The following is an 18,912-nucleotide window of genomic DNA, read 5'->3' as shown; positions in this document are numbered from 1 at the left end:
CCATTTAGGTTAGGGAGGTTTTTAATAAGGCTCTTAACTTAGGTTTTTTTTATTATTAATAAATTTTATTTGCCGAGCAAAAAAAATGTATGAGTTGATAAGCTAGTTACAAAATATTCCTATAGAGTCATAAATAAAATAATATTACCTTATTCAATCATTTATAATAAAGTATGTGTAAATTGATAAATTCATTACATCTTACGGTATTCATATATACAAAAAAGATAAATTAATTAATTTATATAATGGAACATGTATGAGTTAATAAACTCGTTACAAGATAATCCTAAAGATACATAAACAGAATAAATGTTATCTTATTCAATCATATATAATGAAGCACGTGGAAATCGATAAACTCATTACAACTTATGATATTCATATATACAATAAAAAATAAATTTAATTATATAATGGAATATGTATAAGTCGATAAACTTGTTACAAGATACTCCTAAAGATTCATAAATAGAATAAACTTTATCTTATTTAGTCATATATAATATAGCACATGTTATTGATAAACTCATTACAGCTTATGACATTCATATGTACAAGAAACGAAAAATTAGTTTAATTATATAATGGAACATATGAGTCAATAAACTCGTTACAAGATACTTTTAAAGATTCATAAATAGAATAAATATTACCTTATTTAATCATATATAGTGAAACACATGTAAGTCGATCAATACAACTTAGAATATTCATAAAATAGAAAGTGAAAAATACGAGTTACGACAAATTAATTCAATAATATCTAATAAAATGTACATGAAATGATAGATCCATTATAATTTACAGTATTAATATATATACGAGAAATGATAAATTAATTTAATTATATAATAGAACAAATAATACTCTATGAGCGTGAGTCGTATAAGGTTTTTAATGACATGTTATATATATTAAATATACACGTATTCTTTTCTTCACTAAGATTTTTTCCTACATAATTTTTATCTTATTAAGGTTTTAATGAGACACATTATTTTTGCAGACATCCAAAGAGGGTGTTATAAATATTTATCTATTTTAGTGTTAATGTGAGTAGAACTTTATGTATAAGATATGATTTTCATCTACTTTGTTGCAGTCTTAATATTCATATTTTTATTAAATTTAGATACAACATCAACTACTTATGACGGGAAATATAGAAGTTTGAGAAGTCTCTCAATACACGATAAATTATTTGATGGACTCAGCTTACCACGTCATCGATGGTCTCAATGAATGAGGAGCTACAAATTTTAAAACAACTTCCAAATAACTATCCACTTCTTATTTACATGTAAAAAAGAGGTGAAGATTGACCTTAGAAAACACTGATATAGACAATATTATTGGTTGGGACCACAGATGACGTGGTGAGTTGGAACCATCAAATAATTTCTCCTTGATACACTTCATATCGAGAAAGCAATACAAAATTTTCTTTTATCATACATTTTGTTCTTGTTCTTTTGTTACTTTCTTTACTTTATAACACTATTTTAATTGAATAATAACATTACCAAATCAACCCATTTGACAATTCTAGTTATTCGGTCCCAATTTGACAATAATTGAATCAAATTGGATTTTTTTTAATCACATTTGGAGTAGTTTGTGAACGAAAATGTGTTGTCTACATCTTGCTTTTTTTAAATAAAAAAAAAACCCTTGATTGTGTTTTCCACCTTTTCACTCACTTGAGAGCCTAATTTTTCAGCAGTTTCTTAATATTTTGAGAAAGAATTGCAAAAGGAAACAGTTGGCTAAAGCAATAATAAAAACATAACGCCTAAACCAAAAACCAATTGAAGATGAGAGAATGGCAAAACTACAGATACCTCAAAAGAAATGTTAATAATACATCCAATTTGTTTGACTCGAAAGCTAATTGCTTCACCACTCAAAATTTTAAACTTTTCAATGTATCATCATCTTCTGTCTATAACTCTCTTCTGTCTATATATTCCTTCTCTCTTTCGCTCTACATTGCACCAACTACAGTAAACATCACCATTGCCAAGCATGGTGCAACCGGTAGGGGTGTAGGGCTGCCAGAATCCAAAGGGATGTCTGTCCCTGAAAATGATTCATCGAGGCGGAGGGTCGAGTAAGAGTGCCCTACATGTTTCAAAACCTTTTACTCCGCATCTGCCTTTTGTGGCCACCAAAACGCCCATCGTATCGTCAAAGAACTCATGAAAATATCACCGGTTCTGGCTGCACTCCTTTTCATAAACCATTTTTTATTCCACCAAGGTCGAAACCCCGCTCCGGAGGAGCTACTAGAGCTGGCAAGGAACCTCTTTCTAAGCAGGCTACGGCAAGCCAGTCTCCTCGTTTTCATCCATATACCAGAATCGACGAGGAGCATAACCCAAACCAGCTTCAGGAGAAAGTCATGAAACAAACCACTCCAGAAGGAGCAGCCCGATTGCGCAAGTGGATGCCTGTAACTCGTTATATAATGAAACATTTATGAGTTGATAAACTCGTTATAAGATATTCCTTAAAATATATAAAAATTAGATTAAATTTTACTTTATTTAATTATATATAATTAATTGATAAACTCGTTACAACTTATGATCATAAGCGAAAATAAAAAACCCCACGAGCTACATTACACTCGACATGATCATTATTCCTTAGCAAGATAGAGTCAAACTCATAAAGACCATCTTTCTCACATCCTTCAAGTGGCATCGTTCTTGTAGCTTCATCCCGAACTACACATCTATGAGCATGAAATTCAAGAAATATGTGATTATCTTTAGCAAACTTAGAAACTGACACTAAGTTCTTCGATATATGAGGAACATAAAGTAAATTATTTAACGTTAAAGAACGATCACGACCATGTAAACGAGAATAACCAATGCTAGAAATAGATAAGTCATTACCATTACCAACCACAAGCTTACCCTGTCTGGTATACTCCTCTCGACCGACGATATTATCTGCATCCGACGTCACATGATGGGTGACACCTGAATCGACAATCCATTTCCCAGAGGACTGAGTGACACCACAGCTACCCATATTCGACTTAGGAGCACAATCAGTCGTAGCTACTATAGCATTGTCATCCCACACTCCTTGGCAACCCCACGCAAGTGATAAGGAAAAAACACAATAATGAGCAACTGGATTGGCAATCGAAGAAGAACGACCAGCAGAGACCCCTTGAAAATTTTGGTCAAACCTATACCAGCAACAGTTCACTAAGTGATCAATTTTTCCACAAAGTTGGCATTGAATCAGAGGCTTACCATGACCTCGACCACCCTGAAGATAAGAAGAAGAAACAACCCCTTTCACCAGTGAGTCAGAAACCTGAAGGTTCGCAAGATTTGTGTTGATCGTCAAGCTATCATCCTCCTCAAAACCCCTCTGTTGCAGCTTTGCAACAAGCAACACAGAGGTAACACCATCCAACGTGAAAGGTTCTCTGCTAGCAGTGATAACAACAATAAACGGTCGGTACTCCGATGGAAGACCGTTCAAAATGGTCGCCAGTTGCTCATACTCAGTTACCGGAGAACCACACGCGGCAAGGGCATCACAAAGCTCCTTGACCTAAGATATGAGCATTCTCATGCTCATTTCACCTTTACGAATTGTTTTCAAACGATAATGAAGATTCATTATCGTCGTTGTCGATTTGCTGGCAAAATACTTAGTGATCGTAGCCCCTACCTAAGCAGTCGTATCAGCTACAACCAAGTGGGGAATAATCGGAGGGCTTATGGTAGACAGAAGCCATGAAGCGAGAGCATTGTCTTGTGCAACAAATATTTTATAGTCTTCGTTTTCAGCAACCATGCCATTTCCCAGAACTACCGTTGCCGGAGAAGGAGTGACTGCACCAGTGAGAAGTTTTTCCAAGCGATGACTACGAACCGCCAGAATTACTTGTTGCTTCCATAAGAGAAAATTGTGTTCATCCAAGATGACACTGAGCCGTTTGTTGGTGAAGATCTTTTGCAGCACCGCCGACGATACTTCTGAATCACCCATCGCACCACCAACAGAACAATGCAAGAAAAAAATAGCTAAGAAAGGTAGATACTCCCAGATCCCTAGGCAACCGATACATGTTAAATTTTCTGTAAAAACTTTTCTGTAAAAACAAAATACAAATGCACTGCTCTTTTCATTTCACGAAACGTATATTTATCTTTTTTAGAAACTCCATACTAAAAGAATCTATTTGATATGCCACCTCACCTATGCAGTTATAACCATTTTAACAACCAAGCTGATATTTGTTTTATTAGCTACAGAGATGCACCATTAATCCAAGCTTATCGGGCAATGGAATCCGACAATAGTAATGAAAAGGTGGTGAAATTTATAACTGAAGAAAAAACGTGGAATCTCCGAGACATCTATGACATACTCTTGGACGATACAAAGAGCCAAATTTATGGCATTCCGATTCCGGTAACGAGGCAGGAGGATAACAACGATAGGGTCCAATGGGGTTTTTCAAAAGATGGAAAGTTTTCTGTCTCTTCAACATACAAAGCAGTTATCAATATGGAGATGCTCAACCAAAGTTCAATCAAGACGGATTAGGTATGGAAATTTAGAACTACCGAGAGGATTAGGTTCTTTATATGGCTATGTATACTCAACAAACTTAACACCAATGAGATCCATGCAAAAAAGAAATTGACGGTAGTAACTAATTGCATGGTATGTGGCGAAGCAGTTGAAACAATCGAGCAAGTTCTACGTAAATACACGATAGCGAAACAAGTAATGCAAGAATTGAAAGCTTACCAACTGGATAACTAGTTCGATACAAGAGATTTTGGAAGCTGGATGAGGGTCAATAGCAAGATGAGCAAGGAGTTGGACGTTGGTCTTGAATGGGGTATGTTATTTACGGCCACAATCTGGGGATTATGAAAAGGTAGGAATGAAATGATTTTCTCAAATACGAGAACAGAACGTGAACGAATGTTTTTGTATGCTCGGAAACTTGCAAGAGATATTAAGCTAGCTTATACATCCACCCACAGGGTAATAACGAAAGATCCGAAATGGATAAAGTTGAGAAAAACCCCTAGAGGCACTTGGATCTTGAATACAGACGGAGCTTATAAAGCAGTGACGGGGTTAGTGTCGGCAAGAGAACTTATACGAGACGAAAACGGAGAATGGGTAAGAGGTTTCATGTTACGAGTGGGACATATAGATAGCACAACACCAGAACTGTGGGATGCTCGCCAGGGTCTTTTACTAGCGAAATCTCTGGGGGTAATAAATCCCATTTTAGAGATGGATGGAAAATGGGTGATCGACACTTCAAAGGGTAGACAAGCGGAAGGGTAACAACATGAGAGGCTAAGACGAGACTGCCCGGAATGACTAAAGGAAGGCTGGGTGAGTGAAGTTAGATATGTTGAACGAGAAGGTAATAAATGTGTTGATTGCTAAGACAATATGGCGTTTAGTCGAGGATACCTGACAATATTACAGTCCCTGTTGAGTAATCAAGAAAAGTTTAAGAATTGGCACAGATGATTTTATTCAATCATGAAAAGAGCTAATTACAACCTCACATTTCTACATCTTATATAGGAGTATTACAAAGCTTAAACTGCTTAACAGTATTCCTTAACAACATTCTGTTATACTAACCGACTAGCTTCTAAACTCCTATTATTTCTAGAACTATCTCAACCATATCATGCACGAGCATGCCTGGGATTGTTGCATACATATGCAGTGCCTCAACATTCCCCCTGCTTCTTCTTTTCTTTTGTTCTTCTGACTTTGAACACACTATTATAGTAAGCTCTAAAAACTAATTACAACTAATTTCTAACATTCAACCTTCTTGATGAAAAGATAAACAATTGAATCGAAAGTGCGGATGCTTCCTTTCGTTCACTTGAATCGAAACTGCCGATATTTCCTTTCGTTCTTCTTGAATCGAAAGTGTCGATGCTTACTTCCGTTCATTTTGAATCGAAAGTGCTGACGCTTCCTTTCGTTCTTCTTATTCACCTTCATTTATTTCTTCTTCACCCTCTTTTACAAGGTAAGACACACATCCTTCGGTTCGACTTGAATCGGAAGTGCCGATACTTCCCTCCGTTCGACTTTAATGGATGCAAACTTTTGATGTGAATGAACATTCAACAACAAAAAATCTAAAAAAAACCTATTCTAAAACAACAATGTTTCGCAGCTTAACTACTAACAGTTCTTCATCCTCCTTGCACGTAAACCTTCTGCTTCATATTCACAGTTCCACTGATATGTTGAGAAGCATTTGCAGTTGCGGCCCGAGTTAGTCCAGAGTTTTACCACGATGGCTCGTTGCTCTAACTTCACTCATCATGTTCAGATATCCATTGGACTTAACAGATATGCTCTTGGGCAACATAACCCTCTCAAAATCCACTTCATCTTCCACATCATAAACTTCTTCCTTTCCTACACCGCCACCACCGAGACAAAGTCCTCCCAAAGCGTTCACCAACTCAAACAGCGTGGTGTTGTAATCAGAGGATGCAAAGTGGTTCTGGACTAAGGCTTGGATCAGCGCTCTGAGTCGCTTGTTGAGGTAGCGATTGACTTATCTCAGAGAAGTATTCTCTTGGCGGAGTGATTCGGCTTCTTTTGCATCTTCACGGAAGTGAGCGAGGCAAAGGCTGTGGCGGTTAATCATAACTTGATGTTGTTGTGTGAGGAGATGGGGATCATATAGAGCAAAAAGAGAGGCGGCAGCGACGGAGTTAGCGGCGGTTTCAGCCATGAAGTTGTACTCCTACTCGATGGAGGAGATGATCCGCCATGAGGCACGGGGAGCACCGATCACGTTCTTGCAAGCGACGGAAAGGAGGTTCCGCTCCTCGACGGTGAGTTTGTCTACGTTCTCCATGATCTTGACCATCTTCTACGCCAACAAGCTTGAAGAACTAACAAGAACACCCTGAGTTACGCAGCACGAAAACAGGAGGCTCCAGGAACTTATGGCGATTTATACCATGTTGAGTAATCAAGAAAAGTTTAAGAATTGGCAAAGATGATTTTATTCAATCATGAAAAGAGCTAATTACAACCTCACATTTCTACATCTTATATAGCAGTATTACAATGCTTAAACTGCTTAATAGTATTCCTTAACAACATTCTGTTATACTAACCGACTAGCTTCTAGACTCTTATTATTTTTAGAACTATCTCAACCATATCATATCATGCACGAGCATGCCTAGGATTGCTGCATACATATGTAGTGCCTCAACAATCCCCACTAGAAGAATTAATTCATTTGTTGGATATGGATGCAAGAGGAAATGGCGTTTTGAGGATGTAACTTTGTACACTCGAGTAAAAATCTTTTGTACCAAAAAATTATCTAATTTTAGCATATACCTGATTTATTTCAATACATCTTTTTTGAGTACGAATTAAATTGGGTTAGGAAGATCTCTTCCATAATAGACTTTTGTAAAATTCGATATGGATTAATCAGTCAATAGATCGAATATTAGTAATTAATTTAAAAATAAAAAAACTTAATTTCCATCCATAAAAAAATTATATCTAATAATAAAATAATATTATTTTTTCTCAAAAGATTTGAATTTAAAAGTTTATATTTATAATGTGTATGTACCGTTTCAATACAAATCATGTATGATAAGGTCACAAGACTTATATACTCGTGAATGATGATGATGATGATGTACCAAAGCCCACAAGATTAGTGATCAGAACAACTGGCCCGATTTGCTCAAATTGGACTAGTTTGATGGTTTGTCTATTAAATCAGTTTGGAGCAGTCGGAGGCCTATAATCCGCCTGGGTGAGATGAAACAAAAGAAATATTCTTCCTTTTAAAAAAAATCTTTTCATTTATTATCCCAAAGAACCTCATTAGATTTCCCCTTTCATTTCTCTCTTTTCTTCTTTTTTTCTATTTTTTGTTTGTTTCAATTTATTTGCATATATATATATATTTTATTAATCTAAGGTAAGTATAAAGAAGTATCTATTCGAATATAACTCTCAACCATTAGACATTGAATGCTTACATCCCTGACATTCCTGGTGCTCGAACCCGGAACTTCAAGAAATAACAATAGTTCCTTTTTCACCGACATCATTTGGTTTGGACTTATATTTTAACCTTTTTACATATTTGAGTATGTATAATAGTACATTTTATCTGGTCCGCTTCTATTAGTCAACCCATTAGATTTAATCCATTAATTAGACTTATTTTTGAACATTTTAGCCTATTTTTTGGTTTGTCCCAACCGAAAATTCAAAAACAAAAATACCAAAAAATAAAATAATTAATTAATTAATTTTAATTTGGAGTACAAATACATTTAACCCAAATAAAACCTAAGTCAACTATCCAATTAACCCATTCACAAGCCAACTCAATACAACATCGATCCAATTAGCCCAAAATATTTAGGGTTAACGCTAGAGATTGTGGTTGCCGTCAGAAGCTGCTAGACATCTGTAGGATTGACGGCCGTCAACTGCAGCGTATGCCACTCATGTGATAATACCGCTTGAATTTCTTCACGCTACCAGCAATCCTACATGCACGCGCCGGTTGGCTCCCATTCTCCTCAATAGTTGTCTCAAACAATGGAGAGCTCTTTCATCGAAAAAAATCTAGAAGAAATATCTCAGGGATTACAATCCCTCTCACTCAAATTTGTACACAAATTCTATAAAATAACACCACCTACGTGAAAGATAAAGCAATAAATAGGAAAATTTTAAGGTACTTTCCTTTTGTTTTTGGCATAATGCTATAAAAATATTCTCAACATTTGATTAAATATAATTCATATAATTTTGAAGTATATTGAAATATTTTAATGTTCAATTAAATAATCACTTTAATTATTTATTTATTTTATTTAAATATTATGTACTATAACATTTTATTTTAGAGTGAAAATATTATTATTTTAAAGTATTGGTCATTTGATAACCAACGATTTTCATTAAGAGGGAATCCATTTTGTCACAAAATAAAAAATTTAGACCAATATACACAAAAAAATCAATTTAAAAATCAATGATAACTGATCCTTAACGTTATCTATCCTTTTGGTTTAAATCCCTAATGTTATCGGTTTGTCCGATTTAAATCCCTTCGCCTTTAACTTCTATTAACCCCTTAACGAAAATAAATGCAACAATTAAAAAAAACCAAAACCCACATGTCTTCTTCTTCCATTAATAATTTTCACCATTTTATTTCTTTTTTTCCTCTGGCTGTGTTCTTCAAAATTCAAAATTGCACAAGACTTTGATTCTTGAGAAAGCGTCAAAGATGAACATATGTAATATTGCTTACAAGTGCAAAAGCATCATAGATTATTAACTTAGTAAAGTGAAGACCAAAATGACTTATCTTTCACCGGTAATTCAAAATTACATGAATCGTCATGTGATCATAATAGCAATCAAGTTCAAATTTTGGAAAGAACACTGGTGGGTGCTGTCCGACAAGCTCTTGCTTCGATTATCATCATCATCTTGTGAAATTTCGGATTGATCTGATTTGAAAACGTTGGACGAATTCTCCGGCTCAATCAACGAAGAATGATCGGAATCGAAAACATCGCTTTTAGCCAAACACGCTTCTTCCTGTTTACATGCCAACAACGACACATGAGACACATGTTCAAGAGGTGTCTTGGCATCAAGAGATTCTAAATTTTCACTCCATTTCTCTCTAATCATCAACTTCTTTTTCAGTTCAAGTACCTACAATGGATTGAAAAAAATGGAACAAATCAATTTTTGAGTAACCATTAGAGCAGATTAGTACTTCAAAAATGTACCTCGTTTTTCAAACTATCTTTTTCCTTGAGGAGATTCTCATAGTCACCCTTGAGCTTCTCGTAGCTAGCTTTCATGGAATCGTAGTCTTTTTTAAACTGTTTGTTCTTGAACCGAGCACCCCACTTTGAAACCAGATTGCAACTTGTCGAGGCTGTAAACCGAGTTCAGTTGCAAGTTGCAACTTCCTGTCTGCCTCGAGTTTGTTTTCAACCTCGAAGCTACTCTCGAGGAACCCAACTTGTGTGGCGGTCAACTGTGTTTTCTTCCCTGGCAGCTGATATGATCCATCAAAATCATCGTCACCATTGTCTTCTTTGTCGACCGGTCAGAAGAATCTGGTTTCCATTCACCGGCATCCTCATAACTAATCATCGGCTGTCGACCTGATCAAATCATATGATGGACACAGAAAAATAAGCAACTTTGTTGCCATCCCATTTTTGTGGTTTTGGGTTTGTCCCTGTTGACCCAAAAAAACTATTTTTGTTGTATGGCATCCCTATTAATAATATCATTGCCTTCCTATTGTTTCTACTCTCTACACATTATTTTTTGTGGTTTTGGGTTTGTCCCTGTTAACCCAAAAAATTATTTTTATTGTATGGCATCCCTATTAATATTATCACTGGCCTTCCTGTTGTTCCTACTCTGTACACATTATTTTTGTGGTTTTGGGTTTGTCCCTGTTGACCCAAAAAATTATTTTTGTTGTTTGGCATCCCTATTAATAATCTCACTGGCCTTCCTGTTGTTCCTACTATGTACACAGATTATTTTGTGGTTTTGGGTTTGTCCTTATTGACCCAAAAAAATATTTTTGTTATATGGCATCCCTATTAATAATATCAATGGCCTTCCTGTTGTTCATACTATGTACACAGATTATTTTTGTGGTTTTGGGTTTGTCCCTGTTGACCCAAAAAATTATTTTTATTGTATGACATCCCTATTAATAATATCAATGGCCTTCCTGTTGTTCCTACTCTGTTCACAGATTATTTTTGTGGTTTTGGGTTTGTCCATGTTGACCCAAAAAATTATTTTTGTTGTATGGCATCCCTATTAATAATATCACTGGCCTTCCTGTTATTCCTACTATGTACACAGATTATTTTTATGATTTTGGGTTTGTCCCTGTTGACCCAAAAAATTATTTTTTTTCTGTGGCATCCCTATTAATAATATCACTTGCCTTCCTGTTGTTCCTACTCTGTACACATATTATTTTTATGGTTTTGGGTTTGTCCCTGTTTACCCAAAAAATTATTTTTGTTGTATGGCATCCCTATTAATAATATCACTGGCCTTCCTGTTGTTCCTACTATGTACACATATTATTTTTGTGGTTTTGGGTTTGTCCCTGTTGACCCAAAAAATTATTTTTGTTGTTTGGCATCCCTATTAATAATCTCACTGGCCTTTCTACTTTAACAACACCGATTATTGGATTTGCACCTTTGTTGCCATCCCTTGGAGGAGGAGGAGGAGGAGAGCACATAATTTTAAAAAATTAATTATCACGTAATACTTTTCTTAAAAGGTCAACTGAAATTAACAGTGAAAGACTAAAATCGAACGGATTGATAACGTTAGGAACTATTTACTATTAATTTTTAAATTGTTGAACAAGAGGAGGAGAGCACATAATTTAAAAACAAAATTAATTATCATGTAATACTTTTGTTAAAAGGTCAACTTAAATTGACAGTGAAAGACTAAAATCGAACGGATCGATAACGTTAGGAACCATCTACTCTTAATTTTTAAATTGGTGAATAAAATCGGTCATATAAAAACTAAAGAGGACTATTCGCATAGTTTACCCTTTTTTTTATCACTATGCCTTTTGTTTATTTATCGCTTGCGGGTTGCTCCGTTGATAGATCTATTTGTTTTTTTATTGGAATAATCCCTTGATCAGGAGTAACCTGATGAATGGAGAAGGGTTTCACAAGTAGATCTTCTGAAATTTAGTTTTTTCTAAGGTTTTTAGTAAAATATGATTCTAGATTTGTAAATGATAAAGAAAGAGGAATAAAAAAGAAGAGAGACTCTTCCTCTCTACCATCGACAATAACAATAATTGTATTTCTATGGTTATCAACATGACTAAAAAATTCATGGTCGTGTCCAAGTAAATTGATAGAGATTAACTTCATGTTTTTAGTCAATTCAATTGGACATCGAGAAACTAAAGATAAAGCGATATAAGGTTGACATTTTTTATGCCTTATATTCTATCCAGATATTGTGAGATAAAAAGAGTATGACCTGAGATGTATTAAAGTTATTTCGGATAATGAGTTTTTTTTATTTAACTTGGGTAGTCATAATATCTTGCTATATGTCACTTGTGACTTGTAAGATCAAATGTAATTTTATCTATTGTCAATATTAATCCAATCTATAAGGTCGCACATGAAGAATAATAAGAATAACTGTAGTATTACTCTCAATAATAATTTAAGATAATGAGAGTACTAAATTATATTGTGAAAGATTATTTATTATTTGAATTTAAAGAAATTAAATTCGTATTCTTTTTATATAATATTTATTATTATTATTTATTTATTTATTTCAAAAATAATATTAAATAAATAATATTATTAAATAACTGTTATTTGGATTTCGTTGAATTTAAATTCCTTGTCAAATATGTTTAAATTGTTATTTATTTTAAAAGAATTTTAAATTAATAATAATTAAATTTAATTAGAAAACAGTAACTTAATCAAACAATATATGTGTACAATATATGCATATGGTTCAAGGAAAATCAGTTTTACAGCCGTTAAAAAATTAAAAAATACATTGTTTTGAGAAAATAAAGAAAACTAATATTCTGATAATCATTCTTTATTATTCATGTGTGAATATTTATATAGGATAGTAGTCTTTTAGAGAGAGAACATCTTTAGAGATTGAAATTGAGTCAAAGATATCAAAAGGATTAATGTAAAAAATGTTATTAAGATAATATTTCATTCGTCTTCCATGTAATTATTATGATATATATATGAAATTCTGAGAATTTTTTCGCTAATACTAAAACGAAACAGCAGCTATAATGGGTGTAGGCTGCTTCCAGTAGAACAAGATTAATCAAATCTATTGGAGGATCTTCAAACCTACTCTCTCCCACAGGTAAGCCACGAGACAGTGCAGCAAGGTGGTCCGCTACCGAGTTTACTTCCCTTCGGACAAGTTGAAGTCTAAGTTTCCAATCTCGTTCCAACATCATTCTAATCGCCTCAGTAAGTGTAGTTCCAGGAAAAGTATTTGATGCTCCTTCTAAAGATAACGAAGCTTCAAGATAATCTGTCTCAATTTCAACGTGACGATATCCAAGTCTGCAAGCGTGTTCCAAGGCATCATGAATCGCCCACTCTGCTTGCAAAGCCGGACAGTCACCTAAACTTCATAAAAAATCAAAGAGCCACTCCCTTTTATCATTACGAATAACTCCCCACTGCAGTCGCATTGTCACTGAAACGAACAGTTCCGTCAACGTTCACTTTAACCCAACCTTCCAGAGGTCGCTGCCATAAATTACGGTTAACATCCTGCGAAATGGATATCTTTTACAAAAGTTGTTACCTTTTACAATTCATTTATTCTATGCTTAATATAAAAATAAATGTATAAATTATACTCAAAATAATATGCTGAAAGAATTTTTTTTTAAATATGTGTTTAACCTTTTTTTTCTATTTACTTTAGGTGTTAAATTTTACCCAATGGATACGTGTCACCCTCGTATTTTTAAAAAAAAAATTATTAAAGCTTTTTGTTTAATTTTAAAAAAAGACCATATATTTTCATTATTTTCACAAAACACCCCAAAAGAATAAAACTTCAAGATTCTTAAATCCTTAACCCAAATTTCGACAAACCCAGCCCATCGATGGCAAACCCACTACCAAACATCCTTAACCCAAAGTCTGGAGAAGACCACCTACTGTCTTCCTTTCAAGATTGAAATAAACAGAAGAAATACGGTCGGGTTATTATTAATCTGCACACGATTTGCGGTCAATTTGTGGTGTTTTTTTTTTATCGAATGCCGGTTTAGAGGTGACGACAAGGGACATGACAACAGTGGAGTTTGGTGATTGGTGGGTATGCGACCGATGACGACAACAATGACCGAAAAAAGAATTAAATGATTTGGGTTTGGAAATCTTAGAGGTCATTTTTATATTTTAGAAACATTTATTTTTTAATAATTTTATTTTTATTTTTTTAAATAAAAATTTTGAAAAAAAATATGAGGGTTATACATGTTAGATAACAGTAAAACTTAACGGTTGTTACAATACAAACACCTAAAAGTAATGGCGGAATTAAAGGGGGCTAGTGCGGCAATGACCCCCAAATTTTAAAAAAATGTAATTTAGTCCTTTAAATTTTCAAAAAATTTAATTTAGCCCCCTCAAAATTTCTAGAAATTCATATTAAACTTTAAAAAAAATTAATTCTTAATAAAATCCCCTCCCATAAATTTTAATAATTCTCATTAAGCCTATCAAAAATTTTAGTTAGACCCTACTTTTTTGAAAAATGTAAACTAAACTCTTCAAAACTTTTAAAAATTTTAATTTAAACCTCTATTTATTTTAAAGTTTTATGTTGATCTATCCAAATTCTATGACCAAGTTCTGACACTGTAACAGAAAAACGTTATATACCTATTTTTAACGAAAAATTATATAAATACCAAAAATAAATTTTGGATATAGTTTGAATACTTATATTTATAATTAATTTTCTACCATATTCTCTCTCTTTTTTATCCTCTTTCTTTGGCTGAGAAACTCATCGTCGTCTTCTCAATATTTGGCTCTTCTGCCTTTCACCTCCTCATGAGCCATTTCAAGTAAACCTGGGTAATATATGGCCTCACTTCTAGATTTACCTCTCTCTCTCTCTCTTTTTTTCCCTTTGTAATTATAGTTTCAACAGTAATTCACCTCAAAGAAGCATTTTTTATTGTTTTCTTGGGAAACTCACCTCAGGGTAATTTCCCATCTTCAGTACTCTATTGAGTTTTTATATTCTCGATATCTTCTTTGTTTCTCAATCGTTTATCACCAGGACCTTGAGGGTTTTTTTTTTAAACTGTGTATCCAATTAAATAGTTATTATGTCTATATTTCTCTCTTCAAATTAAGCATGTAAACTAACCTGCTTATTTGCTTGGTTTATCGTGTAAATTCATTTAATTAGACTTGTAAAGGAATCCAAATGCGAAGTAAGCAATGTAAGCTAAAATATATACTTTCACGCTGTTTAAATTTTCTTGAAAGAAATAAAGTATGTATGTGGATCCAAACAAAGCCCTAGAAATAATGATTAGGATGTTGATGAAACAAAGAAGGCTTTAGTTTGAAAAGCATGAAGTCTCTACATCTAAGAGTTGGCCCACATAAGGGAACATGTTAGATTTTGCAGGAGAAAGAGGTCTCTCAAAGACAGGTTTCATTCAAGCCACCTAATGGGAAAGAGAGAAATGAGGGAACTAGGGGATAGCGACCTTTCCCTATTGTGCCCACTCCCACCCAAATCAACGCTGCTCTACATTTCATCCTAGACCAGCTCCACCCCCCATAACCCTAATCCCAAACCCAAATGATAAACTTGAAATACCTTATTCTTTACCACTTGTAGATAATTAGGGTTTCCTTTTATGGAGACCCTTTTGTTTTTGACTAGTTATTATCACCCTTCCCATTGCATGTGGTCTCACATGTCATTTGCTTTCCACATCAATATTTTCCTAAAAAAATCTACACATTTACATTTCAATTTTGGCGTATCTAGGATGTAATATACTTTGAATATTTCTCAAGTTCAAATCTTACTTATTAATCATTCTAATTCATGTAATGGTATTTTGAAAATAATAATATAAAGGAAACTATCGAGTGTTCTCAGAAAAAAAAAAGGATATTGTATTCCTTTAATAACCATGAGTTCGAGTGCAGGATGTTTACACCCTAAATACAACTAAAACAATAAATTACAATCATTATTTTATGAAGGAAGATGGACCATGAACGGAAGCTCATGGAGGCCCTTTCTCAAACGTTTCTACATGGTAATATATGTTTATAATCATTTTTAATCATTAGTAGCGTACACACACTCTTCGTATGTGTTCAAACCTAAATTCTCTAAAAAGAGCAACATATTCGTTTACCGTTGAGATCACTTAATAAGTTACACGATATTAAATTTATGGAAAAAACAAATAAAGAGAGAGTATAAATTTCCTATTATACTTGAAAATTTTCCAATAATTTTTTTATATAGAAATTTTGGTTAATGGAGGTGGAGGGGTGAGAACATTGTGAGAAAGCAGCCATGGAAGTTGAGACGATGGTATGAATTGAAGAATGGCAACTGTAGGTGTTTTGATTTAGATACAGGAAAATAAGAAAGTGAAAGAGGAAAGCACTGAAGATATTTTTTATTGTAAATGACTTCTTTGAATTACAAACTAAACTTGGGTATTTTATAGCCCAAATATAACAACCTAATAACAACTCAAAATAGATTTAACAAACTAACAACTAATTAAAACTTATTTCTAACATTCTCCCTACTTTCTCAAATTTCTTGAGCTTTAGAACTTGACTCGTTCAACATTCTCCACTTGGCTGGTTCAACATTCTCCAAACTGCTATTTTGTTCTTTCAAACTTCTTTCAAAATTCATTTTCCCTTAACTAGGCGGTCTATCAAGAATCGAAAGTATTATTCTTTCTTTTGTTCTGCTTACTCACCTTCCTTTTCTTTTTCTAAAAGAAAAATCTTCATCCAGAATTTCATCAAAACTTTTTTGCTTCTTTAAGACTGTACCTCTTCTCACTTATTGGAATTTCTTTTTGTTGGAAGCAAGACAGTTAAGCTTCGAGCTCCCGGATGCAATCTGAAGCTTCTCTTGAGTAAGAAAACACCGTATTTTGTCTGGTTAAGGAAGGCAAGACTTTTAAACTCTTAACCCTCCCCAGAGATTTTCTGTCATGAACACTTGACTATGAAGCTTTCAAGTCACATGTTACCTTGTGATGGAAGCAGCAGACCAACCCAAACTGAAGTGAAAGGAAGCAAAGGTAGTACTTTGACAACCGAAACTGCCAAAGCCACTGACCAGAAACTTGTGGCCTTCCTTGTCAGCCCTCACTCTCAGATTCTCAGATAATTCATGCCCATTGCTATTGCTATGGGTCACCCCCTTTGTGTATTTGCTCCTCTCTTTATAGGCCCCACCCTCTCCCCTTTGCCTTAGCTACCTTCTTCCCTTCCCTTCCCTTCTCTCTCCCCTCAATCATTTCAGCTCTCTCGCAAAGAAATTAAAGCCCACCCACCGCCGCTCTCCTTTGTTTCTCTCTTCTCCATGGAGAAGAATGAAAGGGAAACTCATGACTTTATGACCATTGAATCCTTCTCTCAGCTTCCCTTTATCCGTCCTGCCCCTACCAAAGAAAAGGGTACCCTTCGTTTGTTCGGGAAAGAATTCAGTGGTGCCGACTCAGCTGGGAACAACGAAGATACAAGCAAGGAGAACGAGAACGGAGAAAACAGCAGAAGGTTTGAGTGTCACTATTGCTGTAGAAACTTCCCGTCTTCCCAAGCTTTGGGTGGTCACCAAAACGCCCACAAAAGGGAACGTCAACACGCCAAACGAGCTCATCTTCAGTCAGCAATGGTGCAAAGCTCTCTATCTGATGCTCATATGTACGGTCTCGTTAACTACAGGCTAGGCTCAGCTCCAAACCCAGATATGGCGACTTATCCTTCGTGGAACAATAACATTAGCAGTAGTAGCAGTAGGTTTTATGGGAGCCAAAGCTCTTTTTCTCACCCACCCATCAATGGTAGCCCATTAGGGTTATGGAGAATCCCTGCTACGGTTCAAAGTAACTCATCTAATTTCTACCGCGACCTTTCATCACCATTATCGTCGCATCCGTCGCCATTTTTTGCTGCTGATGAATTGAACCCATCGCAGGTTGTTGGTGTTGGTGGTGGTGGTTCAAGTTCCCAGAGTCGGTACGTTTATGAATCAAAGCCTAGCGTACAAGATCATGTGAGTTTGGATCTACATCTGTAATATTTAATTTCTTAATAACCTTTGATTTAAACGGAGAACAAACAACAAAATCTTTGTTGTGCAAAATGCGACGGTTATATTATAACTTGTAGGCTTGTAGCACACTAGATCTTCACTTGTTCTTTCTCTTCTTCTCCTTTTGGTTTTTTAACATCCTGATTTCACTCTTTTTTAGCATGATTTCATATGTAAATGTGATCATTGATCCCAAAGCCATGAGTTAGCTGATAAGTGAACCTTCTTCAATAAAAAAAAAAACAACTCTTTCTCTTTCAGTATCTTCGTTAGGGTATTTCATTTGGTTTAGTAAATGTACTGTCATCCTTTAAGCTAAAAGCTCATGTTTACAGTTGCGATCTATCTTCTTCCCCGTTTCTGAAACTTTCACACGTGTGGTGAATATTGTTTTCGATGTGGCTATCAGTGAGAGGAGCACATGAACAAACACTGTAGCTACACGTGTACGTAAATCTATATGTTGTCTGTCTGAGAACAGGTGAAGAGGTTGATGGAAAGAGAAAGTGAAGGGTAAACTGTTAATAACATAAGGGTCTTTCCTTGCATGAAATGCCATGAAAATGAGTCATATCTTTGTGTTCTTCATGGCATTTTCAGTGTAGGATAGACATAGGACATTTGTTGGCGAAAATTTATTACAATGTTCATTTCCTTTCTGGTCCTGCAGATAGTATTTAATCAGAATACAATATATATTCATATGAACGGGAAAAGAAAGATAAGATTTTTTTTGGGTGAGTTATGTTTAATATATGTTTATCAATCAAACTTTAAATGATGTCTGACGATCGGAATGAATATTTGCGGATGAACAATGGTGGCAATTTTAAGGCCACGGTTTAATTCACATATCTGTATGTTTGAAAGCAGCAAGTAATAATAAAAAAAATAAATATGAAAAAGAAATTGTTGTGATTTGAAACCATATTA

General features: G+C 34.6%; 2 protein-coding genes and 2 pseudogenes across 2 annotated transcripts; 2 read left to right on the top strand and 2 right to left on the bottom strand.

Moving 5' to 3' along the window:
• Positions 1–4,971: 4,971 nt before the first annotated feature.
• LOC120205277 lies at positions 4,972–5,346 on the top strand. The gene has a single exon (XM_039205190.1). The coding sequence runs from the start codon at positions 4,972–4,974 to the stop codon at positions 5,344–5,346; it is 375 nt and encodes a 124-aa protein (XP_039061121.1).
• Positions 5,347–6,227: 881 nt separating this feature from the next.
• LOC120205268 lies at positions 6,228–6,778 on the bottom strand (annotated as a pseudogene).
• Positions 6,779–9,383: 2,605 nt separating this feature from the next.
• LOC120205259 lies at positions 9,384–14,877 on the bottom strand (annotated as a pseudogene).
• A 2,125-nt stretch (positions 14,878–17,002) lies between these two features.
• Positions 17,003–18,678, top strand: LOC120205162 (zinc finger protein GIS-like). The gene is made up of 2 exons (XM_039205080.1): positions 17,003–17,940; positions 18,315–18,678. The coding sequence occupies exons 1-2, from the start codon at positions 17,248–17,250 to the stop codon at positions 18,402–18,404; spliced, it is 783 nt and encodes a 260-aa protein (XP_039061011.1). The 5' UTR covers positions 17,003–17,247; the 3' UTR covers positions 18,405–18,678.
• The last annotated feature ends 234 nt before the right edge of the window (positions 18,679–18,912 follow it).

This window comes from Hibiscus syriacus, unplaced genomic scaffold, assembly GCF_006381635.1.
Source record: "Hibiscus syriacus cultivar Baekdansim isolate YM2019G1 unplaced genomic scaffold, ASM638163v2 tig00000405_pilon, whole genome shotgun sequence".
NCBI classification, from domain to species: domain Eukaryota; kingdom Viridiplantae; phylum Streptophyta; class Magnoliopsida; order Malvales; family Malvaceae; genus Hibiscus; species Hibiscus syriacus.
The sequence above is the reverse complement of the archived record's forward strand: the minus strand, read 5'-3'. Positions and strand labels throughout refer to the sequence as shown.

Bases quoted from the DNA above. Each gene is read 5' to 3' on its own strand.
- LOC120205277 (XM_039205190.1), top strand. From the start codon at position 4,972: ATGTTTTTGTATGCTCGGAAACTTGCAAGAGATATTAAGCTAGCTTAT.
- LOC120205162 (XM_039205080.1), top strand. From the start codon at position 17,248: ATGGAGAAGAATGAAAGGGAAACTCATGACTTTATGACCATTGAATCC. The intron at 17,941-18,314 runs GTGAGTTTGGAT...TCATGTTTACAG, and splicing joins AGCCTAGCGTACAAGATCAT to TTGCGATCTATCTTCTTCCC.